General features: G+C 37.0%; 1 protein-coding gene, 1 long non-coding RNA gene and 2 pseudogenes across 3 annotated transcripts; 1 reads left to right on the forward strand and 3 right to left on the reverse strand.

Moving 5' to 3' along the window:
• Positions 1 to 469: 469 nt before the first annotated feature.
• On the reverse strand, positions 470 to 2,709 carry LOC136071340 (ABC transporter C family member 3-like; annotated as a pseudogene).
• A 5,194-nt stretch (positions 2,710 to 7,903) lies between these two features.
• On the reverse strand, positions 7,904 to 16,300 carry LOC112028153 (ABC transporter C family member 3-like; annotated as a pseudogene).
• Positions 16,301 to 17,491: 1,191 nt separating this feature from the next.
• On the forward strand, positions 17,492 to 19,399 carry LOC112021025 (uncharacterized). 2 transcript variants are annotated; one of them, XR_010632633.1, is made up of 5 exons: positions 17,492 to 18,223; positions 18,389 to 18,451; positions 18,535 to 18,774; positions 18,869 to 19,138; positions 19,267 to 19,399. It is a non-coding gene; the product is annotated as an uncharacterized LOC112021025 (long non-coding RNA). The 2 variants fall into 2 exon arrangements; XR_010632632.1 differs by lacking the exon at positions 19,267 to 19,399 and having other exon boundaries at positions 17,496 to 18,223; positions 18,869 to 19,255.
• A 3,786-nt stretch (positions 19,400 to 23,185) lies between these two features.
• On the reverse strand, positions 23,186 to 24,902 carry LOC112021040 (probable non-intrinsic ABC protein 5). The gene is given in 5 exon segments (XM_065782491.1): positions 23,186 to 23,361; positions 23,364 to 23,424; positions 23,426 to 23,452; positions 23,564 to 23,650; positions 23,868 to 24,902. Coding segments are annotated over 5 exon segments (648 nt in total). The 5' UTR covers positions 24,165 to 24,902.
• Between the last annotated feature and the right edge of the window lie 2,606 nt (positions 24,903 to 27,508).

Consider the following 27,508-nt stretch of genomic DNA (forward strand, 5'->3'; position numbering starts at 1 on the left):
ATTAAGGACTAATAATAATAACTAACCAGATAAGGCCTTGAAGAAAGATAGAGAGATACAAAAATGTTGTGGATTGTTATATAAAATGCACTGTTTCACTATACATTACCAAAATAAAAAAAATCTAAGACTGACAAAACATTTCAAAGAGAGAGAAAGAGGAATCTAAGGGGTCACCACCTTTGTTATACAGGCCACCTACTACCATCAAGACACCGAAACCCCTACGGGTTTTTTTTTTCTTTTTTTTTTCCTTTTTCTTTTTAAAATTAAGGGCTTAAATATGATTTAGGTTTAGAAATATGAACATTAACATGAGCATGAACATGAACGTAGATTTCTATTCATTTTCTTGAAGAAAAAATATACTTACAAAAAAATTCCAAACTTTATTAGGTAAAGAAGAATCGAGTTATAGATAGCAAAATCAACAAACCAAAAATTTTAGGAGCCTAAGAGGAGCCATTACTCATTTGAAACAACCCAAAATACTCAAGGACTAAGATATCCTGGGTATTTCTCCAAGGATACAAGAAAGCAAACTTGACTTGCCTGAACCAACAGTTCCACAAACAGCAACCCTCATGCCATGTTGCACTTTCAAATTTATATCTTTCAATGTAGGATTAGAGGAAGATAAATCCCAAGAGAAATTTCCATCAATAATCTCTATTGCTGTATTAGAACTACCTCTTGGAAGCTTCTTTATTGTGTCAAACTGCAAGTCCTCAAGACGAAGAAATGAAACAATTCGATCAAGTGACACTTTAGTTTGAGCAATCATTGAAACTGTGTCAGGAAGATTATATATAGGCTCCTGAAGAATCCTAAACGTTGCAAGTGCAGATAAGATCTTCCCCGACTCAAATGGGATTCCCATTAGCATGCAAGCACCAAAAGTGGCCACAGACACAAATGTGGGAGCACTCCAAAAGACAAATGTAGTCATAGCATTAGCGTAAACATACCCTTTCAACCATCCTGCCTCGGTCTCCCTAAGCTTGGCAATTTTAGATAGAAACTTCATCTCCCATCCTTGAAGCTTTAGAATTCTCATGTTCCTTAAAATCTCAGACGTTGCCTTCATCCTTTTGTCTTTTGACTCCATTATCTTGTCCTGAAACTTCTCTTGGAATTTCTCCAATGGATAATTTGCCAACATAACAAGTACAGTTGCAACAAAAGCTGCAATTGAAGCAAGCCCAAGATTTTTATATAAAATTAACAATGCAACAGCAACTTGAACAAGGACCATCCACGGATCGTGCAGAAACCAGCCAAAGTCACCTATCCTCTCAGCGTCAACTGTCATGAGATTGATGATCTCCCCACTAGTGTGGCCCTGCTTTGACTGGCATGAAAGATTCATACCTTTATCATAGATCATTGTAGCCAAGACTGATCTGACCCTAATTCCAACAAGCTGCAATCTAAAGAACCAGTGCCTCTTTGCGATGCATTCCACAAGTTTTGAAGCAAAAAACACTGAAACCAGCACATATCCCTCATTCTTGTACTGTCGGCGCCCATTAAGGTATTGAACAAAATTGTCAATAAGATATGGTCCAACATAGGAAGCCAATGTGTAGATCATCACATACAGGGCTGTCAAAAGAATCTCTTTCCATGCAAAGAAGAGTAATGCCTTCACTAGCTTCAATGTGGTCACATTATTAACCGTACCACACTCTGCCTCAAGCTTATTTCTAAAAACGGGGAAGGCCCCAACTACACTATCACCGGGAGCAAGTTGAGGAACATCCTCGAGGTCTAAAGTCTTCTTGTTGCCTAGAGCAATTAGAGGACCCAGCCAAGAGAGTGTAAGATTGCTAAAAAATCCAGCACTTGAAAAAGGGGTTACAGTATCAACCCCCTTAGACTTGCTTGACTCTGCTTCACCACTAGAATTGCCATTCAAAAGAGGTTCTTCAAGGAGAGTATCTTCATCCTCATTCTTTCCAAAATACCCCACATAACAGAGGAAGAAACCCGAGACAACCGAGACAACATCGGAAACAAAATACTGAACTGGTAAATTAACATGTTTCCTATAAAGAACAACATCTATTGTAAGGCAATAACAAGAACTACAGAGGTAGAAACCCCACCAAACTCTCAATAAAAACGGGTACTTTAATTTAGCTGAATTGAACAATTGAGTACGCAAGTAAACACATACTGAACCCCAAGCAAGTGTTCTGAGTGCTAAATCCAGAAGGGTCATTAGCCCTTCATCAGACCAACCATTTCTATACCAATAAAAGTAATTCAATAAACATAACACTAGACTAAACACAGAAACACCAAAACAACAAATTACAGTCTGTTTATAGTACAAGCCCCCTTTGTTCTTAAACTTCTCTTTTGGACCTTCAATATGCCCCGCCTTAAATTTCTTGCACAACCATGAGATAAACAACACAGATAATAAAACCATGTGCAAAGAACCAAAAAACCCACGTAGGAAAATGGGTTTTATGAGAAAATCAGTACCTGAGTATGTGAATGAGGAGTAGTGGTGTGAGAACAAGATTGACATACCGTGCTTTGAGGATTGAACAAGTTCCATTTTTAGTGGAGCTTTTGTGTATGTTGTGGATGTTGGATGGATTCTATCCATACGTTAAGTTTAAAGATTCATGGTATTTATAAAACTATAGTCCAAAATGATAGGCTGAGATAGAGAGGGAATCAAAGCTGGCTTTCCTTGGGCATATACGGTTCAAAGATTCATGGGTTTTTGTAATACCGTTGTTTAAGTCTTGTGAAAATATATTTAAGTGAAAAAATATTGTAAAAATATGTGTTGTAGGGTTTAAATAATAAAAATTGTTGTTTAAACAACAATATCAAACGGGCCTTTAATATTCAATGAATATATCCACTTCAATTATAGATAAGTTGTAGCAAAAAATTATGCTAAAAGTAGAGTCCCTAATTTACTCGTTATGGTTCATGCAATGGATAACAACGGAATGACCTGCAAACTGCAAGCTGATTTTTCTCAACGTGTGCATTAATGTTTGTGTGATTGACTAAAAGTACACAGGAAACACAAAAAGTCAACGACAACAACAAAGTTGTGCCAAAACTATATCCTTCTCCATTCTTACCCGCATCTAAAACTATATTTTCAGTTACTTTCTTAATAGATATATTATATTTTTATTTACTTTCAATAATGTGATTTTTAGCCTTTATCTCACCTATTGGTATATTTATCGTTCTTCTCTGAACTATCTTAAGCGATACTCTTTTTTGTCTTGGGCATTATTGTTTCACATCCAACATAATTCAAACTCTCTCACATAATATCCACAGAAATATAGATATCTAATATAATATTGTAAATACTGTGTCAAACATTAATTTAGTCTTTCTTCTTAACGTCAAAAGGAAAATAAAAATAGCTGAAAAAAATTTCAGTGATTTAAAAAAGAAAAAGAAAAACGCATACCGACAGAAAAATCAACATGAAGTTCCTGAAAAGACGCAAACATTTTCCTCTTTCAATCGTTGTGCTGAAGGGAGTGGTGCTGTCTTTCTCACCACTTAAAAGTTAAAAAGGCCACAGAACACCAACTTTGACTTGTCTCCATTTTTTTAGTAAAAATTACATATGATTTCTAGCCGTAATATAAGATCATAAATTAAAATCAATCTATCTAATTTATTCAAACAGTATACTCTAAACAATTTGTGTATTAATCATCAATATAGATTTATGCAGTCATAGAAATTTTCCTTCATAATATTTATTTACTTTATATATGTATGGTTTATATATATGTGGGAGAAGTTAATCATGTGGTACATAAATAAGTTCAAGCTTATTCAAAAAGCAAGTTCCAAACTTAAATATATAATCTAACACAAAGTTGAGGGGTGATCCAGCCAAGGTTGATAATTTCAAGGCAAGTGCAGCTCATTCTCCAAGGTTTAACTTCGCTTAATAGTCATAATGACTCGACTCAATTATTAAAAAGAAAATTGATAAATTCAATTACTTTTCTTTTTTCTTTTTTTTTTCTTTTTTTCCATTTGGAAAACTTGTCGTTTCATGCATGGTTGGAGAATTTTTCTATTTTTAATTTCTGGCCATATAGTAAAATATATTTTATGTACTTCTCAGTCTCCCACTAATTCCCTGAAAATCTTGTGGCATTGTGAAAGTCACTAGTCCCTATTAGATCACCTTTCAATCATTGAATTTAATCAGTTTAATCTTCATATGACACTTGCATTACAAGCATCTCTTTTCTTCAGCTTTCCTCGCACATGTTTGACTAAGTTTATACTTGTGGTAGTACCTTGACTCAATTGTCGTTTCTCTTGTCCATTTCATTTCCATACGTGTCTATGACAAGTTGAAAATCAAAATGGGAATCTTCGAATTTTCAACAAAAATATTTAAGGTTTAAATTCTTTATCATAGTCCCAATTAAAAACCACATACGTCATTCCATCTATTCTTATTATCAGTGCTTCTTATCCAGAAAATTTCTTTCAGATTATCGTGTCATTTAATCTATTTTGTTATTAGTTTGTTTACCTACCTGATGAAGTTAATCTCATATCATCCGATCTGTACATAAAACATATTCGTTTCATTTCATTGAATACAACATTCTCTGTATCGTATGGAAAATATTTGGCCTTGTTCACTTACATTATGTGCATAATGTGAGCTCTATATATCATACAATATACTCTTTAACTCAAAATAAGTATATTAATATTATTATGATATGTTTTACAAGTTGAAATTCAGCTAATAAAGTAGTTTCAAGAAATTTAAAATACTATTTCAACTAAAACTTTATTACTAAAATATTCTTGAAATTTTAAAAACGTTTCATGATTTATTTTGTTCGTTATCTATAATTATTTTTGGCTTTTCTATAAGATTGATAGATCTGATATGATGCGCGTGCTTTCACTAAATTTTGTTCTTCTTTCACTAATTATTTTTGGCTTTCACTAAATTCTTCTTCTTCTTCTTCTTTTCCGAATCATTTTTTATTATCCTATAGTTCAATTTTGATGATGGTAGATTGGTAGTAATCTTTTTACCATTTGAAAGTATAGCCTTAAACATATGCATTCTTGCACACTTAAAGATTTCATCATATCAATCAAAAAAAAAAAAAAAGATTTCATCATATTTATAAAACTGTAGTCCAAAATGAGAGTCTAGACAGAGTGAAAATATAAAGCCGGCTTTCATTGTAAAAACTGGTGACTACATTGTTGGACAGTGAATCAAATGAATGTGTGAGCGTGTTTTGATAAAGAAGTTTAGGAAATGGCAATAATGAGGAGGAAAAAAATAACAGTTTGTTTTTTGAAGGAAAATTTTTATTGATGATAAAACAATCGCAAAGACAGAAAAATCAACTTGGAGTTCCGGAAAAGACTCAAACCTTTTCATTTGTATCTGTAAATTTGAATTTATTCAACTATGTGTTGGCTTTATTCCATGCCAAATTTACTTGTAATTTAGCATTTAGAAACCCTGTATTTATGTGAGAATAATATTAGGGTTGTATGTGAGATAGTGTAAAGATTTGATTGAGTGTGTGCAACAAGAAGGTGACTCGCGACTGGACTCATGACTGACTTGCGAGTGGTGGCTCACCAAAATGAAGCACACGTGTGAAGCATGCAGGAATATGAAGAGTCAGACTAGCTGGATCACTACATGACAAAAAGTACAGTCTGCCCTAGTCTGGTAATTTGCAATTGGAACTCGCAACTCATCCCAATCGCGAGTGACTCACTAGTGCACCTTATTTTGCTGAAAAGTGACTTTTCACATTCCATCTCAGACCCTACTATAAATACCCTTATGTCCATGAAATGTAGAGAGGTTTAAGAGAGACTTTTGAGAGAGAAACTTTAGAGAAATATAAGATTTATTCATCCACAATTTTATACACTTGATTCTCTGAATTCCGCTACTCCCACCCTCTCTATTGTCATACCCATGAGAGGATCATAAATCAAATCCTTACCTCACCAAATTCAGAGTAGTGAGAAAGTTCTTAGTGTTTGGGAAGCAATTCAAGAGAGAATCAATTCATATTGGTTGATGCAATGGGCTAATTGCGGGATCCGGAAAGCTAGAGAAGATACTGTTTGACGTAACCTTGTTGGAGCAAGACGCTTGGAGGGCTTAAGTGCATTGGATAGATTAGGCTTGGAGGGTCTATTGCTATTCATCTATTCCAACTGATTTTCTAATGGATCATTTATCGCTTGGAGGGCAGCGGAGAGGTTTTTCACCGAGTTATTCGGTTTTCTCTTTGATAGCACGTGCCAGTGTTATCTTGTGTTTGCATCTCTCTTTTCCTTACTCTTAGCTTTTAATTTCTACTGATTGTGATTGATTAATGGCTTAGAGTAGTTTGTTAATCTGGGTATTGCTTATATTTTATATTTCGCACATATATTGTTTGAATATAAGCTTGTATTGGTAAATTTGTATTTGGGAGTCTAAACATTCACAAGTGTTTTATACACTTAGTGAGTTTTTAGTATTGCTGGGTTGGACATAACTGGGGACTATAGACTATTGGACGCCGTCCTTTTCAGTGTAAAAATATGCCCATGAACGCCCCCCACATGGCTTTTTCTTTGGCCAATTCTAAAATTGGTACGCATACGGTTCGGTCGAGATCGTGTTCTTTAAAACACCATTTCATAACTTGTAAAATTTTGTTTTCAAAAACATAATTTCATCATTTCACAATTATTATCAACTAGAAGCAGATTCATGCGATGTGTGGGAATAAATAAATTATTTTGTATTGTAATATAATGTATAATTTATTCTCTAAAATTTTTTGAAGATAATTTGTTCTCCTTAAAAATTAAACAATTTCAATTCGGTCCAATTTTGTCCACTCGGTCAATTTCAATCCATTTTAGATTAATTAGGCTTCAAATTGATTCATTTTGTTTCTTAATTTTTTGGTTGAAAATTATGAAATTTTATTATATTTGGGCTAAACTTTTTAGTTTTGAGTTAAAAAAAAATACAAAGAAAATACACAAATAGACATTGGAAATTAGAATTATGAGCCCTAAAAATGCAATAAAAAATATAAACATTCAAAAGTCTTATTCGGTCCACATTGGTTCTATTCAGTCCATTATGTCATCTTTGGTCCAATTTAGTCCTATACAGTCCTATTTAGTCCATTATGTCCGCTGAAGTTATATTTGGTCTAATTCGGTCCATTCCATCTTTTTTAGTCCACTACAGTCCAATTCGGTCCACTCAGTCCACATTGGCTCTATTCTGTCCACATTAGTCCTATTATATTGACTTCGGTCATATTTGGTCTATTCTGTCTACTTTGGTTCTATTTAGTCCTCTTTGGTCGACATTGGTCCTATTTGGTCTATTCTACCCACTTTTATCTACTTCAGTTCTATTCGGGTCATCCAATACACTTTGGTCCTATTCGGTCTATTTGTCTACCTTGGTTCTATTCGGTCCATTTTATCCACTTCGTTTCTATTCAGTCTACACTGGTCCTATTCAGTCCACTTCAGTCCATTCATTCTAATTTGGTCCAATTCGGATCACTTCAATTCATTGTCCACTTTGATTTATTTTTGTGCACCTACATAATGGGGAAAGACACGTTTGGCCTGAAATCACCTAATATAATTCCAAATTTATTATAAAGAATTATAAATCTCAAACTTTTAATATTTAAAATTTTAAGCATAGTATTTATTATTGATACACTTTTGTTGAGTCACATTTCAGTCCACTTCGGTATAGGGTAAATTTAAGTCAAATTCTTTCTAAACATAAAGGCTATGAATATACAAATGTAATCTTTAAGTCAGTTATTCATTTGTTTTAACGTCGTTACTTTATGGAAGAATAAAATGCCATCAATCAAGTCGAGCATTTACGCTTCATTTCAAGCACAAAAGTTACAATTTAGTTACTCTCGTGAGTCTCATCAATATCTATTATGATCTGAAATTTACTAAGTATACACCATTTGTTCTTACAATATGCCTAAAAGGCTAAAACACACTGCAACCACCAGTTAGATCAACAAAAATGCCATCAATATCATTCAGCATAGTCCAAACAAGATCACAAATCCACTAAGTTTTCGCCATTGTTAATAGACTTGCCAGAGTCAAATAAGCTTAGTTGCTCAACTTCCTGAAACTGGAATTTCACATCATGGTGTACACTGCTACAGGTTGAGCAAAAGATGATGACTTTTTGTTTTTTTTGTTTTTTTTTTTTTTTTTGTTTTTCCTAGCAATCTAGTTGGAGAATTATATTCCTCGATATGCCCTGCACTAGGATTGAGAGAAATCTGCTAAGCCATAGGATTACAATGAAATCATATTAACCACAAAAGAACAATAGAAGATATAATTATATAGTCTAACTAACCATTATTTAGTAGCATAACCATAGAACCACTGAATTTTCGTCATTGTCAACCAACTTGCTAGAGTCAAACAGAGCACAAATATTCATAGCCACTTTACTTTCCAAAACTTGAATTTGCCCTCATAGTGTACTCTGCTACAAGTTGAGCAAAAGATGATGATTTTTTTTCAAGCAATCTTGTTGGAGAATCATGTTCCTCAACTAGCCCTACACGAAGATTGAGAAGAGCTTCTAAGCCATATAGTGTAAGACAAAATATAGTCTATTTTTATCATTTGTCAATTTTTTGATGTTTTTATGCAATATTCAAACTTCTACGCGTTGGCCTTTTATTTACTTCATTCTAGGTAATTTTAATGTTTTTCTAGTCAAATTAGAGTCCTATCATGGAGTGCATCATTTAGAATTTGTTTAGAAATGTTTTTACTAAGAAAATGAATTTTAGGAAGCGTTTAAATAACCCTGTAATCTGTAAAAGTTCAGTTTGTTTATTATCTCTTTTTTGGTGGATTCCAATGTCTTTATTTTGAATTCAAGGAATCCTTTAGTATCCAACCCTTTCACACTTTCCTTTATATCAGACCATTGGATTACAATGAAATCATTCTAACCATGAAAGAACTAAATGAACAAAAGCTATAGGAGTAAAACAAAATCATATGGTCATACTAACCATTATTTAGTAGAAGAACCATGTCACTATCAAGAATGGAGGTTATTTGATGTGCAATGGTGATGACTGTACAATAGGGAAAATGTTGCCTGAGGGTCTGCTGAATCAAATTATCTGTAGCTGTATCAACTGATGCAGTAGCTTCATCGAGCTCCAATACCTTACTTTTCTTAAGCAGCACACGGCCAAGGTAGACTAGCTGCCTCTGACCAACACTCCAATTTTCTCCATTCTCACTAACTACATTGAGTCATAGACCATAAGAATATAAGCAATATATTTCCATAATATAGCTAGCTCTAAAATATTTGACATAAGAAGGTGAAAAGAAAAACCTGTAGAATCCAGTTTTCCTTCTTTCCTTCTGACTTCATCTCCAAGTTGACACTTATCTAGAGCCTAAAACAGTTTAAGTGTAGAAATTATAACAAATATATATATATATATATATAAATAGCATTAGCAGACCCCATATATTGACTGCAAATCCTAAAAGCAGCTCATGCGTAATTTATGAGGACAATGTAATAAAGAGAAAATTCTTTCAATTGCCAAAAAAGAAACCAGCCTACCTCCCAAATTTGTTCATCTGTATACTCTTCTAGTGGATCCAGATTGCTTCTCACAGACCCTTCAAACATGGTTGGATTCTGAGGGATAATGCTTAGTCTAGATCGCAAATCATGTAGTCCAAGAAAGGAAATATTGATGCCATCTATCATTATCTGACCAGCAGCAGGTTCAACAATCCGAAAAAGTGTTAGTATGAGAGTTGATATACCACTACCCGTTCTCCCTACAATGCTAGTTTTCTGTCCTCCAGGGAAGATACATGGGAGGCCGTGTAATACAAGTGGCATGTGTGTGGCTTACCGTACCAACATTGCACCATAAGCATTAATTTATATACATATAACAAACATCATAGTCATAAACAACCCTATACGTAATACACACACACATACACATATAATTTTATTTGGTGACAAAAGCTAAGAACTGACTCAAAGATCACGAATATCAATTTCTCCATGTGATGGCCAGAAATGATCTGGAAGACTTTCTTCTATCACAAGTGGCGGCTCGCTTGGGATACTAGTGTATTGAAAAATTCTCTCAACTGATATAATTTTGTTCTCCACTTGGCAAAGATTCCACATTACCAACATTTGCAACATGTTTAAATTAAGTCCATATGTCACAGATAAGCCTACAATGCCTTCAGGAGATAGGAAAGCAAAGAAACAAAAAAGAAAGACAATTAGAAAAGTATGGTTTGAGTTCTTTTACTGATCCAATCAAGAGCAAGGACTGTTAGTAGGACTATAGATGGTAAATACTAACTTGGATCAATGTCTCCCTCGGGAATAGAGACTAAGAAAACCAAGGAGAAAACAAATGTTATAGAAGATAACATATCCAAGCGGAAGCACAAGCCCTCCATTGCACCGGCAATATTGAACCTTGGCCGAGAATTTGCATCTGCAAGTTTCATATTTTTGTCCCTAAATCTTGATTCTTCATCAAAGCTCCTGATGGTTGTTGCACCTGAAATTGTTTCAGTAAAATGTTGTATGACTGGAGCTTTGCACACTCCAACTAACCTTGATAACTCTCGTGCAGATGGTAAGTAATATTGCTGCATGATTAAAATTTTGTGAGAACAATTCTCTCCACAAGAAAATGACAATAATACACTGTAATATTACAATGGGAGTTGGGTTTTGATGATGATTATAATTAGTAGATCCTTCATAGTTCAAACCCAAAAATATCTGAAAATTGAAGAGTAAAAAAGGGGCACAGAAATATACACTACAAACTAGCAACTTGGCAAACATCTATCTTAAGGAAACACATTGTTCAACAAGTATTCAATTATCTAGAAACTCGTTGAATTTTCTTGTCAAAATGACAGCAACGGTCAGCATACAGTTAAAACATTTAATCTACGAAATCTTGTAGCATGTACAAAGCACAAATTGTAAAACAAATGTAGCATGATAACAAATGGTAATGTTGTTTATGCAATCTGAGATGCCATGTGATCAAGCCATTTTTCAGTAATTCTTAAGTCAATATTCTGACAAAGTCAGATGGTATACCTAATACCAGATACTGGTTGCAATCACTGGAATAAAAACAATGAAAACCTGCCATGCAACCTGAGACATTACTGTAATAATTCCAAGGAGCTGGATCATGGAGAAGGCAAATGACACAACGTGATATGGAATTCTCAAATCCACTGCACTTTGGTCTGTAGAAGCCTGCAAGGAAACATAAGTTAATTTAATAATTATATTTAAACCTATTATATTTACCTGAAAGATTGTTTATGTTTCTGTGTGCAAATGTGCGAGTATGTGTGTGAGAGATAGATAAGAAGAAGAAGAAGAAGAAATAATTACTAAAATGAAGGACAAAGAAATTTATTTAAAAAGTTGCAAACTAAGCCAGAAGCAACCAAAAAAGAACCATCAAACACAATTTTTCACTTACCCTACTTAACATTCGTCCACTTAAGGTGGCATCGAAAAATGACATGGGTGCACGGAAAATGCAGTAGTGCATCTTACTGAAGAGTTGGCTGGCAGTCTTATACCCAGCTGTTCCAAGAAGCATGGATCTCACAAGGATGCAAAAAGAACTTCCAATGGCCAATGAAACATAGACAATCATTAGGGTAGAGCTACCAACTGCAAGTTTCACGTCTTGTGAGACAGGAGTTGCCCAGGTCATCCAATAATTGCTTCTAAATGTTCAATATGTGTATAAAACACAATAAACTTTTGACCCCAAATTACAAATTATCAATTCAAGCTTATTATCAAACAATTAATGTGCGGAACATGAACATAAGCCAATGATAGAATTGATAAACAATCTAAACCAATTTAAAATCACATCCACAGCAGAAATTAAATGGTAAAGATTAAGGGAAAAGAGATGCAAACACAAAGACAACACGGCAATGTGTTATCGAAGAGGAAACCGAAGCCCTCGACGTAAAATCTCTCCGCCGCCCTCCAAGCGGTAAATAATTCATTAAAGAATGTAGTTAGGATACATGAACAGCAGAAAACCCTCTAAGCCTAATCTACCCAGTGTACCTAAGCCCTCCAAGCTTCTTGCTCCAGCGAGGTTGCGCCGAACCTATTTCTTCTTTAGCTTACCGGATTCTGCTATAGCCCATAGCATCAACCAATAACCATTGGTCCCTTCCAAACTACTTTCCTAAGCACTAAAAGGTCTTCTCACAGACATGGGTGAGAAAAAGATTTGGTCAATAACCTCTCAAAGATGTGTCAATGGAAAGGAAGAGAGTAGAAGAATTTAAAAAATCTCTTAGATGAAGAATGTAGATGAATCAATTTTGTTTTTCTTTAGGGTTTCTCTCTCAAAATTCTTTCTGGAAGCTCTCTACATTTCGTGGGTATAAGGGTCTATATATAGTGGTGTGTGTTTAGAATGCGAAGAGTCAATTTTTCCCAAACAGGGTTGGTTGGCGGCTTGGCCTTGCAACTTGACTAAGTCGCGAGTTCAAGCCGTGAGATAACAAAATGGTCAGGCTGGACCTTTTGTCCTGTAGTGCACTAGCTGACGTGACTGTTCATCTTCTCATACACTTCACTCGTGTGCTGCAGTTTGGCGGCTTGCTAGTCGCAAGTCACCCACGAATTCCAGCCGTGAATCCTTGATTCCTTGCACAATCTTGAGCATTTCTTCACACTCTCTCACACACTACTCTTACATGAATCCCACCTAAATACAGGGTTACTAAATGCTAAATTATAAGCAAATTGGCACGGAATAAAGCCAACACAATGGTTAATAAAATTCAACCTTACAACTTCCAATTTGAAGGACCTGAAAGAGAACTTGTGCCAACAATATAAACGGCACAAGAGTTCCTCCATATGCCATAGTGATATATTTCCAATGGACTGATAGCCCAACTTTACCTTTCTCTCTCTCTTCTTCTTGGATAAGCTGTCCATTTGACCCAATTAAATTATCTGCTTTACCATTTTGAACATATTTATCTTCTTGGTTCTGCACAACCCCATTAGTACTAGCCAAATTTCCAACTTCCTTGCTTATACTTCCAAAAACTGGCCCTGCCATGGTGGAATCAAGTGCTGACAAAGCTTTCTCATGTGCTCCCACAAGTTCCATAAAATCAGTTCCTGAATTGAGAATATCATTGTACTTTCCAGCCTGAGTAATCCTACCGTCTTTCATGACCTAAAAACAAGTTATAAGTTAAGTTCACAAGTAGAGAAGAGGGTAATTGCGTTTAGAAATGAAAGGCCAGAAAGAAGCTAAATTTCAATAGCTCACCAAGATAAGATCAGCAGCAGGTAAGAACTCTACTTGACGAGTAACATAAACAACTGTTTTTTACATCATAAGACCAAGCAAACATTCCTGCCATATGGAAGTACATATAGTTTAAAAGAAGTTATGTAAGAAATGTAGAAAACAAAACTAACAAATTGCAATGCTACTTCATGAATTTGGGAGTACCTCAACAGACTCAGAAAACCATCTTCAAACGTGTAAATCAACAAATTTATGTACAACATAGTCAATAAGGTCTAACTCAAATGACACTTCCTTCTCGCATTGAAATGGGTGGAGGGTGAGGTCATGAGTTCAAAACCCACTAGATGCTTGTTTACTTATCAATATTATAATACTAAAACAACAATATTTACATACTAATTGTAAATAAAACTCACTTAAACACTGAATACAATAGGTTGGGAAATTAAATTACCTTAAATATGTGGGATCCTATATGAGCATCAACAGCACTAAAAGGATCATCAAATAGATAAATATCAGCATCTTTGTACAAAGCATGCGCAATTTGGATCCTTTGCTTCTGCCCACCACTCAAATTGATTCCTCTCTCACCGATGACTGCTTGATCACCAAATGGGAGAATTTCAAGGTCCTTCAAAGAACATGCTTCAATGACCTTCGCATACTTTTCTCTTTCCATCTCCCTACCAAACAATATTTTCTCTTCAATCGTGCCACTTTGTATAAGCAACATATGCCTTTGTCCCATACAACTTAACAGTCCCAGATATCTTGGGTACTTCTCTCAGGATATAGGAAAGCAAACTTGGCTTGCCTGAGCCAACAGTCCCACAAAGAGCAACCCTCATGCCTTGTTGCACTTTCGAACTTATATTTTTTAATGTTGGACTCGAGGATGATAAATCCCATGAGAATTTTCCGTCAATAATCTCTATTGCTGCATCAGAAATACCTCTTGGAAGCATCTCTATCACATCAGGCTGCAAGTCATCAAGGTGAAGGAAGGATGCAATTCGATTTAGGGACACTTTAGTTTGAGCTACCATTGAGATTGTGTCAGGAAGATAATAGATGGGCTCCTGAAGAATCCTAAACATTGCAAGCGCAGATAATATCTTCCCTGACTCAAGTGGGATCCCCATCAACATGCAAGAACCAAAAGTGACGACAGACACAAATGTGGGGGCACCCCAGAAAACAAAAGAGGTCATTGCCAAAGTGTAAACATGCTTCTTCAACCACCCTACCTCGGTCGTCCTCAGCTCCATGATTTTAGCTAGAAACTTCATCTCCCATTCCTAAAGCTTTAAAATTCTCACGTTCCTTAAAATCTCTAATGTCACCTTCATCCTTTTGTCTTTTGATTCATGTCTTGAAACTTCTCTTGTAATTTTCCCAAAAGAACACTAGCCAACATAACAAGTACGGTTGCAACCAAAGCCGCAATTGAAGCAATTCCAAGATTTCTATACAAAATTAACAATGCAATAACAACTTGAACAAGAGCCATCCTCCATGTTTCGTGAATATACCAACTGAAATCACCAACTCTGTCAGCATCAACAGTAATGAAATTAATGATCTCCCCACTAGTGTGGCCCTGCTTAGACTGGCTTGAAAGGGTCAGAACTTTACTATTGATCATTACAATCAATACCGATAGGACCTGAATTCCAACCTGCTGAATCCTAAAGAACCAGTGCCTTTGTGCAAGGCATTCCACAAGTTTTGTAGCAAAAAACACTGAAACCAGAACATAGCCCTCATTTTTAAAGTTCCGTCGCCCATTGAGGTATTGAACAAAAGTATCAATAAAATATGGTCCAACATAGGAAGCCAATGTGTTCATAATCACAAGAAAGGCTGTCAAGAGAATCTTATTCCACACCGAGAAGATTAATGCCTTTGTCAGCTTCAGTGTTGTCACTCCATTAATTGTACCACACTCTGCCTCAAGCTTATTTTTAAAAGTTGGAAATGCCCCAAATACACTATCACTAGGACAAAGTTGAGGAACATCCTCAAGGTCTAATGTCTTCTTATTGCCAATTGCAATTAAAGGACCCATCCAAGAGAAAGTAAGAATGCTGAAAAATCCAGCATTCAAATAAGGGGTTACATTTTCACTCCCCTTCGACTTATTTGACTCTGCTTCATTACTAGCACTAGAATCCCCACTGAAAAGAGGTTCTTCAAGAAGGGTACTTCACCATAGTTCTTCCCCAAAAACCCAACATAACAGAAAAACAAACCCAAAATGACAGAGACAACATTGGAAACTAAATTTTGAACTGGTAAACTAACCTGTTTTCTACAAAGGACTACATCAATGAGAAGGCAATAGCAAGAAATGCAGAGATAGAAACCCCACCAAACTCTCAATGAAAAAGGGTACTTTGATTCAGCTGAATTGAACAACTGAATACGCAAGTAAACACAAAGTGAACCCCAAGCAAGTGTTCTAAGCGCTAAATTGAAAAGGGTCACTAACCCTTCATCAGACCAACCATTTCTATACCAATAAAAGTAACTCAATAAGCACAACGCTAGACTAAACAAAGAAACACCCAAACAACAAATTTGAGCCTGTTTATAGAACAAACACCTGATGTTCTTAAACCTTCCATTTGGACCTTCACTATGACCCACCTTGAATTTCTTGCACACCCATGAGATAAACAACATAAATAACAAAACCAGGTGTAAAGAACCAGAAACCCCACGTAGGAAAACTGGTTTCATGAGAAAATCAGTACCTGAGTGCATGAGTGAAGAGTAGTAGTGTGAGAACATGATTGACATACCGTGCTTTGAAGATTCAACAAGTTCCATAATTTGTGGAGCTTCTGTGGGGTATTTCTATAAGGGATGATGGGTGTGCAAGACTTGTGGATGTTGGATGGATTCTATAAATATGTTTTTAAGTTTTAAGATTCCATGGTATTTTTAAAACTATAATCCAAAACGAGAGATTGAGACATTTACACTCTTAAGGAATTTTCAACTTTGTCTTTCTTTGTAAAGTCGAAAGGAATATAAAAATGGCAGAAAAAAATTCAGTGATTTTAAAATGAAAAAATAAAAACACACACTGATAGAAAAAAAATCATCCCGGAGTTCTGTAAAAGACCAAACCTTTTCTTCTTTGAATATCTGTGCTGGACATAAGCCATAGAGATGGGAAGTGTATTCAATTTTAAACTATCGACTGTGTGTATGACAAAATCATTTACTCTTAACATACAGATTAAGTAAAATTTAAGATTCTCAAACATTAATTATTAATCAATATATTTAGAAATGACTCAGTACTTGTAAGTAAGATTTACAATCACATCTGTATATATAGTCCAAGCCTCTGCTCCATGGACTAAGTTTCAGCAGATGATACCGATTGAACACTGCATGAATGGGTAAAATTAGTAAAGACTTTTACAATACAACAATTATTATTATTATTATTATTATTATTATTATTATTATATGCCAAAACAACAGAGCAAATAGAAATCAAACCAACTCCTAACCTTATCATTTTCGAGCCTGCATGGTAGTTTTGAAGTTTGTCCATCTCATGGCAAGATAGTCTGCTAGGTTTAAGGGCAGTCATCGTTTGGTTGAGACCGATCAGTTTCACAGGTAAGAGAAGGGAAAGAAAGGGTTCGGAAATCTATAAAGAATAAATTGATCAGTGGAATTTTTTTTTTTTTTTTAATTATCTGAAATAGAATTCTACTAAAACTCTGGCTATTACTTCACACCCACCCCCCACAAGAAACTTGTACTCGTGGGGTGACCTATTTAAGTAAGTATGAAGGATCCGAAGAGGTTTCGGGTTTTGAAGAGGAGAGAGAGAGCAACAATGGTGAGTAGAATTAAATGGGGAATGTGAAAAGAGTTTCAAAAGTATGGAACGAAAAGAGAGACGATTGATTGTTTGAACGCCACTCTTTGGAATTTATGGTAAACCAAAAAACGGTGTCGTTTTCATTATTAGAACGATAAGTGCAATTTTTTTTTTTTTTTTTTTTTTANTAGTGTACTGACAATGCTTCTTGCTGTTTATTTAATTTGGTAAAGGAACCAGAGTAATACCTTTCAAATTGTCTTTTTTTTAATCCTTATAATTTTTTGGTTATCTTTTTCCTGAAGCCATTGCGGGTTTAGCTGTGACATATGGACTTAATCTAAACATGGTACAAGCCGGGATAGTATGGACTCTTTGCCAAATGGAGAACAAAATTATATCAGTAGAAAGAATACTTCAATACACTTGTGTCCCAATTGAACCACCCCTTGTGATAGAAGAAACAGGCTAGATCATTCTTGGCACCAAATGGAGAAGTTGATATTCATGATCTGCAGTAGTTTTGGTAAATGATTTTTTATTACCAAACAACTGAGATATTGTAAAAAATTCGTTCATGACTATGATTTTTATGCGTTCTATATTAGTTAATGATAAGGGGAGTAATGTAGGTACAGTATGCACCACACATGCCACTTGTATTGCAAGGTCTCACATGTACCTTCCCTGGAGGAATGAAAACTGGCATTGTAGGGAGAACAGGCAGTGGTAAATCAATTCTCATACAAGCACTTTTCCGGATTGTTGAACCTGTTGCTGGTCAGATAATTATAGATGGCGTCAACATCTCCTGAATTGGACTGCATGATTTGCGATCTAGACTAAGCATTATCCCTTAGGATCAACAATGTTTGAAGGGACTATAAGAAGCAACCTGGATCCACTTGATGAGTATATAGATGAACAAATTTGGGAGGTGCGTTGATTCCTTCCTGGGCGAGTGAGAGAATTCTCTTTTCTAAATTTCCTTGAAAATTGGACGGCAATGTAATTATTTGTAGTTAATGGGTGGCACCTGCTTATTATTATTATTTTTTATGCTTATGAAATTACCCCTAAATTTTCCCTTGAATTGTTTTAGGCTTTGGATATATGTCAACTTGGAGATAAAGTTGGGATAAAGAAGGAAAACTAGATTCCACAGGTTTGGCTTTTCAGCTTCTTATGTGGAATATTTCAAAAATATGTAATGGAAACATATTGCTTATATTCTTATGGATGCTGCAGTTAGTCAGAATGGAGAGAATTGGAGTGTGGGTCAGAGGCAGCTGGTCTGCCTTGGCCGTGCGCTGCTCAAAAAAAGTAAGGTATTAGTGCTTGATGAAGCTACTGCATCTGTTGATACTTCAACAGATAATCTCATTCAGCAAACCCTCAGTCAACACTTTTCCAACTGTACGGTCATCACCATAGCACATTGAATAACTTCTGCTCTTGATAGTGACATGGTTCTGCTACTAAATAATGGTTAGTTTGACCATATGATTTTATCTTACTTGTATTGTTCTTTCATTGTAATGTAATCCTATGGCTTAGCTGATTTCTTTCAATCCTGGTACAGGGCTTATCGAGGAATATGATTCTCCAACTAGATTGTTAGAAACGAGTCATCATCTTTTGCTCAACTTGTAGCAGAGTACACAATGAGGTCAAATTCTAGTTTCGGGAACTAATCTTATTTGACTCTCGCATGTCTATTGACAATGGCAAAAACTCACTGCTTTTGTGATCTTGTTTTGTTGATCTAACTGGTGGCTGCGGTATGTTGTAGGCATATTGAAAGGCCGCGGTGTGTTTTTGGCATATTGAAAGAACAGATAGTGTGCACTTGGTAAATTTCTGATAATAGATATTAATGGGAGTAACTAATAAGTTATAACTTTTCTATCGTTTTCGTTCAAAAAAAGAATAAATCCTACATGCTGGACTTGATTAATGGCATTTTATTCTTCCATACAGTTTTCTCTATAAGTGAGCAAGAATGTCATATGCTTAAGGCTATGCTATCAAATGGTAAGTCACTTGATCCTAGAACTACATCTACATGGTGAAAAGATGCACTACCATCCATCATCATCAAAATTGAACTATAGGAAGAAAAAAAAAAAAAAAAAAAAAAAAAAAAAAAAAAACCTTAGTGAAAGCAAACATATCATATCAACCTTTTATTGGAAAACCTAAATTCAAATCAATATCAATATCAACAATATATTCTCATTAAAAAAAAAAATTATTATCAATATATCATTATTTAATCTAATCTAGTATTCTATATATAGTTACTAAAGACAAGGCTAAGAGCACTAGCATCCGGGAATGCAAAAAAAGAAAATTTATTTTACATTCTCAAGCACCATTTGTTAAGTTTGCGGTTTTCGGTACTTGACACTAGGAATGGCAACGGGTCAGCTCGAACCCGACCCACGGGTCTGGACCCGCAACTCAGACCCAGCCCGATTATTAATCGGGTTTTTTTCTCGGGGCCCAGACCTGCCTTGTCAGGCCCCGTTTAGCCTGCAGCCCAAATCTTGGCTCAACCAAAAAAAATTTTGAATGAAGCTCAAATTCATTTTTGTCTCCCATCTTCGTTTAGGCACAACATTTACAACAAACACAAAATTTCCATAATATATTACAGTTGCACACAAAGTCTCAAAATTTTAAGTCTTTAAACTACAATAACTAGAAGTAGCACAACCCATCAGATGAAGTCCATAGTTTAAGTAGAAAACACCAAAAAAAAAAATTGAAACAAACATCTCATATTCTCAGAGACTCATATTAAAAAAAAAAAAAAAATGAAGAGAAGTAGAGAACAGATCGGCGTTGAGAACTTAGGCTGGCGATGAGATTGAGAGTGGGTGAGTGCTTGGATCGATGGTGGTGAATGCTTGGAACGGCGGTGAGAGGCTGAGATTTATAACAACAATGGATCGCTCTTTTCTCTTCAACCTCTTCCACTTATTCTCTACGGTTGCGTCCACCATATCCGCCGATGAAATCAACGGTGGTGGTGATGATTGTCTTTTGATCAAGCAAGTGGTGTCATCGGACGGTGATGACGATCTTCTCTTCCATGCTGAGCACCACTTCTCGAGCTTCAAGGCGAGGTTTGGAAAAAGCTACGGGAGCGCAGAGGAGCACGATTACAAGTTTGGTGTGTTCATGGCGAGCCTGCACAGAGCCAAGATTCACCAGAAGCTGGACCGGAGGTGCACGTGATGGCCGGTGGTGACAAAGATCAGAGGTTGGGGAGAGCAGAGTGATGTGAGGAGAGTGAGAGGGAGTGAGAGCAGCCGAGTGGGAGAGGAGACTTAGGAGAGTGATGTGAGAGCAGCTGAAGAGTGAAGAAATGAGGATTAGGGTTAAGAATATAGGAATATATATATATATATATAGAGAGAGAGAGAGAGAGATAGAGGGTATTTTTGTAATTTTGGATACCGAGTTTTTAATCGGACCGGATCTCGGATTTTTTTGATAAGACCCGAACCTGACTCAGACCCACTTCGGTTTTTTTTTTTTTTTTTTTAAACCCATACCCGACCCTATTTCTTATCAGACTAGGTAAAACCCGACCCATTAGGATCGGGTCGGGCTAGGTACCCGTGGGTTGAGCAAATATTGCCATCCCTACTTGACACATTTTAGAATCTAGCATTTTATGATTAGGATAGGCAATGCCATGTGCTACAACTCAATTCGCAATTTTGTTGACTACTTATTACCATGTGACAAAAATAAATACACTATATTCTTTTTTTCAAGAAATGTACACTATTAACTTCTTCTATTAACTTTTCTTTAAAAAAAAAAAAAAAAAAATCTTCTACTAACTTTTTCACATTTTTAGACTTAAAAATGATGTAAATTAAATATAGCATTTAAATTTGAATGAAACGTTCCAATATAGATGCAAAAAGGAAAAAAATCATTAAAATACTAAGAAATACTACATTCACAATATTTTCATAACAAATTTTAAGTGATAAGTTGCTATTGATTATAATTTAAATCAACAAGTAAATTACTTTTTTGGCCACTTGTAACAACTAATAACAACTTGTCACTTAAGATTAATGTTGTAAACATAACATTTCTCTTGAAACTTTTTTTTTTTTTTGAATATTTCTTTTGAAACATTTGAATGGTATAACATCCATTTTTGAGATCACATTTTTCTGTTGACATTTAAATTATTATCTCCTCAAACTCTTTCTAAATTTTCTTGATTTTTTTTTTAATCCTTTTTAATTACCGATCTTCCTTAACTGAATTGCACTTATCAACCACCAAATTAAAAAAAAAAAAAAAAAAAATTGCACTTATCGTCTAGTGTCAACGCCGCCACCACCTCCACATGATAGCAAATAATCGTCTAGTGTTAACAAGTGATTTTTTAAACCTCAAATCATACTTATACATTTTTTTTTACTAAAACAATTTCTCAATCATCATAATAGCAAGTAAATATTCATCTAGTGTAACAATAATATTTTGTTTTAACCCAAAATTATATATATGCAATTTGATCCCACTCACACATGCCAAGTCCCTCTACTCTTTCTCATTCACACATGCTGCCTTTCTTCCTTTTCTTTTCTGGTTCACCTTTTCTTTTCTAGTTTAGACTTAACACGCCGCCAAGCTCCCTTGCCTTCTTCTCCCATGTTGCTCCCCTTCCCTCAACCAAGCCGTCACCGCTCCAAGATCCTTTTCCCTCTGATTGAACCCAAAAACCCATGCCGCCAAATCCATGCTTTGCACTTCTCCCCCTGACCGAACCCAAAAAGCTTGAAGAAGTCAAAGCCGTTGCCGCCGATATCTAGCAAAGCCGTCGACGATGTCAAAGTCAAAAACCGCCAAATCTTTCATCTTTCTCTTCCGATCTGCCGCCGTGGGTTTTAGTGATGTTTCACTATAGGTTTTGCCGATGTTTGCTTTTTTTCTTTTTCTTTTTCTTTTTCTGGTAGTGGTGGGTTTGATGAGTGTGGGTGTGGTTGGGTTTGTGACTAATGGGGTGGTGGTGGTGGTGGTGGTGGGGGTTGCCGTGGTGGAGGTGGTGATTGATATTGGTGGTAGTGGGTTTGATAAGTGTGGGTATGGTTGGATTTGTGACTGATGTGGTGGTGGTGGTGGTGGGGGTGGTGGTGGTAGGGGTTGCCGTGGTCGGAGCTGGGTCTGTGACGGCATGGGTTGGCGGCGTGGGTCAGGGGGCGGCGGCGTGAGAGGACTGAAAGTTGAGAGAGAGACACGGAGTGAGAGAGAGAGCAAGTGGCATTATTTTAATCAGGAAGTAGAATAAAATAATATATATTTTTTAGCTTTCATGAACAGTGCACATCTATAAATAGATGTGCACTGTAGCAATGGAGCTAAATTTTTTAGATTTAGCTCCACTGCTGGAGCACGATTTTAGTGTTGAAGGAGCTAAATTTTAGCAATATAGCAATATACCTCCACTGCTGTAAGTGCTCTAATAATGAAAACGACACCGTTTTTTGGTTTACCATAAATTCCAAAGAGTGGCGTTCAAACAATCAATCGTCTCTCTTTCGTTCCATACTTTTGAAACTCTTTTCACATTCCCCATTTAATTCTACTCACCATTGTTGCTCTCTCTCTCCTCTTCAAAACCCGAAACCTCTTCGGATCCTTCATACTTACTTAAATAGGTCACCCCACGAGTACAAGTTTCTTGTGGGGGGTGGGTGTGAAGTAATAGCCAGAGTTTTAGTAGAATTCTATTTCAGATAATTAAAAAAAAAAAAAAAATTCCACTGATCAATTTATTCTTTATAGATTTCCGAACCCTTTCTTTCCCTTCTCTTACCTGTGAAACTGATCGGTCTCAACCAAACGATGACTGCCCTTAAACCTAGCAGACTATCTTGCCATGAGATGGACAAACTTCAAAACTACCATGCAGGCTCGAAAATGTTTTTTTTTTGCGCAACACCATAGTAATACCCATATCTCCAACTTCCTTGCTCATATTTCTACTTTCATACTCTGACCGAGCCTCTGCAGAATCAAGTGCAGAAAAGCTTTCTTATGTGCACCCACTAGTTCCATAAACTCAGTTCCAGAATGAAGAATATCATTGTACTTTCCAGTTTTGAGTAATTCTTCCATCTTTCATAACCTAACAACAAATGTAATAGCTGATTTCACATCTAGAAAAAAGGGGACAATCCATCCATAAGTTGAGATCATAAACAAAAAGGTGGAAAGAAACTTAATGTGAATGGCTCACCAAGATAAGGTCAGCAGAAGGTAAGAACTCTACTTGATGAGTAACATAAATCACTACTTTTGAACTCAAGAGGCCCAGCAAAAATTCCTGCCATATAGGTATCAAATAAATCCATTTCAAAAGAGCTAAGCAGCAACTACAGAAAACAAAATCCGAACAAAGTGCAAGTATATTCAAGTATCCCAACTGAAAACAAGAAACCATCTTCAATTTGTACAGCATCAGTTAATATATATGATAAATTAGGGGGGTAAAACTCATTTTAGTCAGAATGTAATGACATTAGAGTAGTATTGAAAATTACCCTAAAGAGGTGGGATCCTGTATGACCATCCACAGCACTAAAAGGATCATCAAATAAATAGATATCAGCATTTGGGTATAGAGCACGTGCTATTTGGATTCTTTTCTTCTGCCCACCACTCAAATTGATTCCTCGCTCATCTATAACTGTCTGATCCCCAAACGAGAGAATTTCCAGATCCTTCTTCAATGAACATGCTTCAAGGACCCTTTCATACCTCATTCTTTCCATCTCCTTACCAAACAATATTTTTTTCTTCAATCTTACCACTTTGTATCCATGGTGACTGAGCAACATAGGCCTTTGTCCCACACAACTTAACAGTGCCAGATATCCTAGGAATTTCTCCAAGGATGCAAGAAAGCAAACTAGACTTTCCTGAACCAACAGTTCCACAAACAGCAACCCTCATGCCATGTTGCACTTTCAAATTTATATCTTTCAAGGTAGGATTAGAGGAAGACAAATTCCAAGAGAAATTCCCATCAATAATCTCTATTGCTGTATCGGAACTACCTCTTGGAAGCTTCTCTATTGTGTCAAACTGCAAGTCATCAAGACGAAGGAATGATACAATTCGATCAAGGGACACTTTACTTTGAGCAATCATTGAGATACCCTCGGGAAGATAAAAGATAGGCTCCTGAAGAATCCTAAACGTTGCAAGTGTAGATAAGATCTTCCCCGTCTCAAGTGGGATTCCAAAGAGCATACAAGCACCAAAAGTGACCACAGACACAAATGTGGGGGCACCCCAAAAGACAAATGTAGTCATCGCCAGAGTGAAAACATACCTTTTTAACCATCTTGCCTCGGTCTCCTTGAGCTTGTGTTAGTAGTGGTCCAGTTTTATTTTTGCCATCTGTCTTTTCTCCTCAGCCCAGTCTAGACTTGCGAATAGCTGACTATCATTGCTATGCTCTTCAAACTGATCTGTTCTCATTGTCGGGAATCCCGTTTCCACGGGTATAACTGCCTCCACTCCATATGTCATGGAGAAGGGGGTTTCTCCGGTCAATCTTCTCGGGGTAATTCTATATGACCATAGTACATGGGGCAATTCATCTACCCATTTCCCTTTTACCTTGTCCATTCTTTTCTTCAGCCCATCAAAGATTACCTTGTTGGTGGTCTCGACCTGCTTGTTTCCTTGAGGATATGCAGGGGTAGAGTAGTTGTTCCTGATTCCAGTTCACTACAATACCTCCTGAAAGCCTTACTATCGAACTGTGTTTTGTTGTTAGATATAAGGGCGTAAAGTACACCGAACCGCGTGACGATGTTTCCCCACACAAATTTCTTCACGTCCTGGTCTTGAATATTAGCCAATAGCTTAGCTTGGCTTCTACCCATTTCGTAAAATAATCTGTCCCAATGAGCAACCATCTCCGGCTTGCAGTAACTCGAGGGAATGGGCCCATGATGTTTAGACCACATTGAGAGAAAGGCCACGCGCTAGAGAATGGGTTCAGAACTCCTCCGGGTTGGTAGATATTCGAGGTGTACCTCTGGCATTGATCATATTTCCTCGGATAATCCCAAGCGGACTTCTACATACTAGGCCACTAATACCCCTGGGTACTAGGCCACTAATAACCCTAGGTAAGGGCTTTATAAGCCAAGGATCTTCCCCCTGTGTGGCTCCCACAAATCCCTTCATGCAGCTCTTTCAACAACGACTTCACTGCTTCTAGGTGTACACATAACAGGTATGGCCCAGAAAAAGACCATCGATACAATTTTTGCTCTTGAGATAGCCAGTATTGTGAGGTGTGCCTCTAGATCTTCGCGGCCTCCACCTTATCTTCTGGCAGGTCTCCACTCCTTAGGAATGCCACTATGGGGTCCATCCAGCTAGATCCAGCTTGAACAGACTGCACCATGGTTGGGCTCTGGTCCTTCCACCTCAACCTGTTTAATTCCTCCATTATGATTAACCATGGTAGAGCACCATCAGACATTGTTGCCAATGTATCTAGTGAATCAACATGGGAATTTCTGCAATATGGTACTTGCTTCAAGGTCAACTCTTGAAAGTGTGCCTGGAGTTACTTTATCTTGCCCAAATAGGCTTGCATCCTTGGCCTCATATTCTCCCAATACTTGCCCCACTAATAGTTAGGAGTCACTAAAGACCTCTATGTTGTTTCCTCCCAATCCCTTTATTGTCTCCAATCCTGATCATAATACCTCGTACTCGGCCTCGTTGTTAGTGGCCAAGAAGGATAGCCTTAGAGATTTCTCTAGAACTATCCCGTCCGGGAAGACAATGACAACTCCAACCCTTGAGCCCCTCTGGTTGGTAGCCCCATCAATGTACACAGTCCATAGAGGGGAAATTTCAGCAGCAAAAACTCCAATAGCTTCCTGGCTTTATACACCCTCCTTGGTTTGATCTTCCGAGAACTCGACAACGAAGTCAGCCAGGACTTAGCCTTTAATTGATGTCCTCGGTTAGTACTTAATGTTAAAAGCCCCTAGCATAGTTCCCCACTGCACCACCCTTCCAGAGTAGTATGATTTCCGTAATACCACTTTTAGGGAAAGCTGAGTCAGGACCACCACCGTACGTGCTTGGAAGTAGTGAGGCAACTTCTTGGTAGTGTGGATGGGGGCTAAGATGGCCTTTTCTACATGAGAGTACCTCATCTCGACATCTTGCAGAGATTTACTGACGTAGTACACGTGTTTTTGAACCCCGAAATTGACCCGAATCAAGACAAGGTTGACCGTGTGGTTTGTGACAACTAGGTAGGCATAGAGGACCTCCTCCCACCCAGGACAAGACAACACTAGCGGGTTTGACAAATATTGCTTCAATTCTTGAAAGGCCCAATCACATTCCTTGGTCCAGGAGAAATCCTTCCACTTGTGCAAAAGTTGGAAGAATGGTCTACATCGGTCAACCGACCGTGATATGAACCTATTTAGGGCTGTTGTTATGCTCGTCGGGTGTTGTTATGCTCGTCAACTGCTGCACCTCTTTGGGGTTCCAAGGTGGATGTAGGTCGTTTATGGCCTTGATCTGATCTAGGTTGACCTTAATGCCCCAGTGTGTTATCACGAAGCCCAGGAACTTCCCTGAGCTGACCCCAAACGAACACTTTGAAGCGTTAATCCGCAGTTGGTGTTTCTTGAGCACAACAAAAGCTTCCTCCAAGTCTTGTATGTGCTCGGATGCAATTTTACTTTTTATCACCATGTCGTCTATATAGGCTTCCATATTCCTACCCAGTTAGGCCTCAAACATTCTTGTCACCATCCTCTGGTAGATGGATCCTGTGTTTTTCAACCTAAAGGGCATCACCCGATAGTAATAGTTACCGAGAGGAGTCCTAAAGGCTGTTTTTTCCCATTCGGCGAACGCTAGAGGGATCTGGTAGTATCCCTAGAAAGCATCAAGAAAGCTCATCCGAAGGTGTCCAAAGGTGGCGTCTACCAACTAGTCTATCCACGGGACAGGGAAGGGGTCTTTGGGATAAACCTTATTGAGATTAGGAATGGCAACGAGTTGAGTTCGAGGCGGGTTTTTTTATACCTGAACTAGACCCGTGAGCCGGTACCTATGACCCAAACCCGACCTGTTTAATAAACGGGCTTTTTTTTAAACCCCAACCCAACTTGTCAGGCCCCGCGGGCTC

The sequence above is a fragment of the Quercus suber genome, unplaced genomic scaffold, assembly GCF_002906115.3.
Source record: "Quercus suber isolate HL8 unplaced genomic scaffold, Cork oak 2.0 scaffold_304, whole genome shotgun sequence".
NCBI lineage: Eukaryota > Viridiplantae > Streptophyta > Magnoliopsida > Fagales > Fagaceae > Quercus > Quercus suber.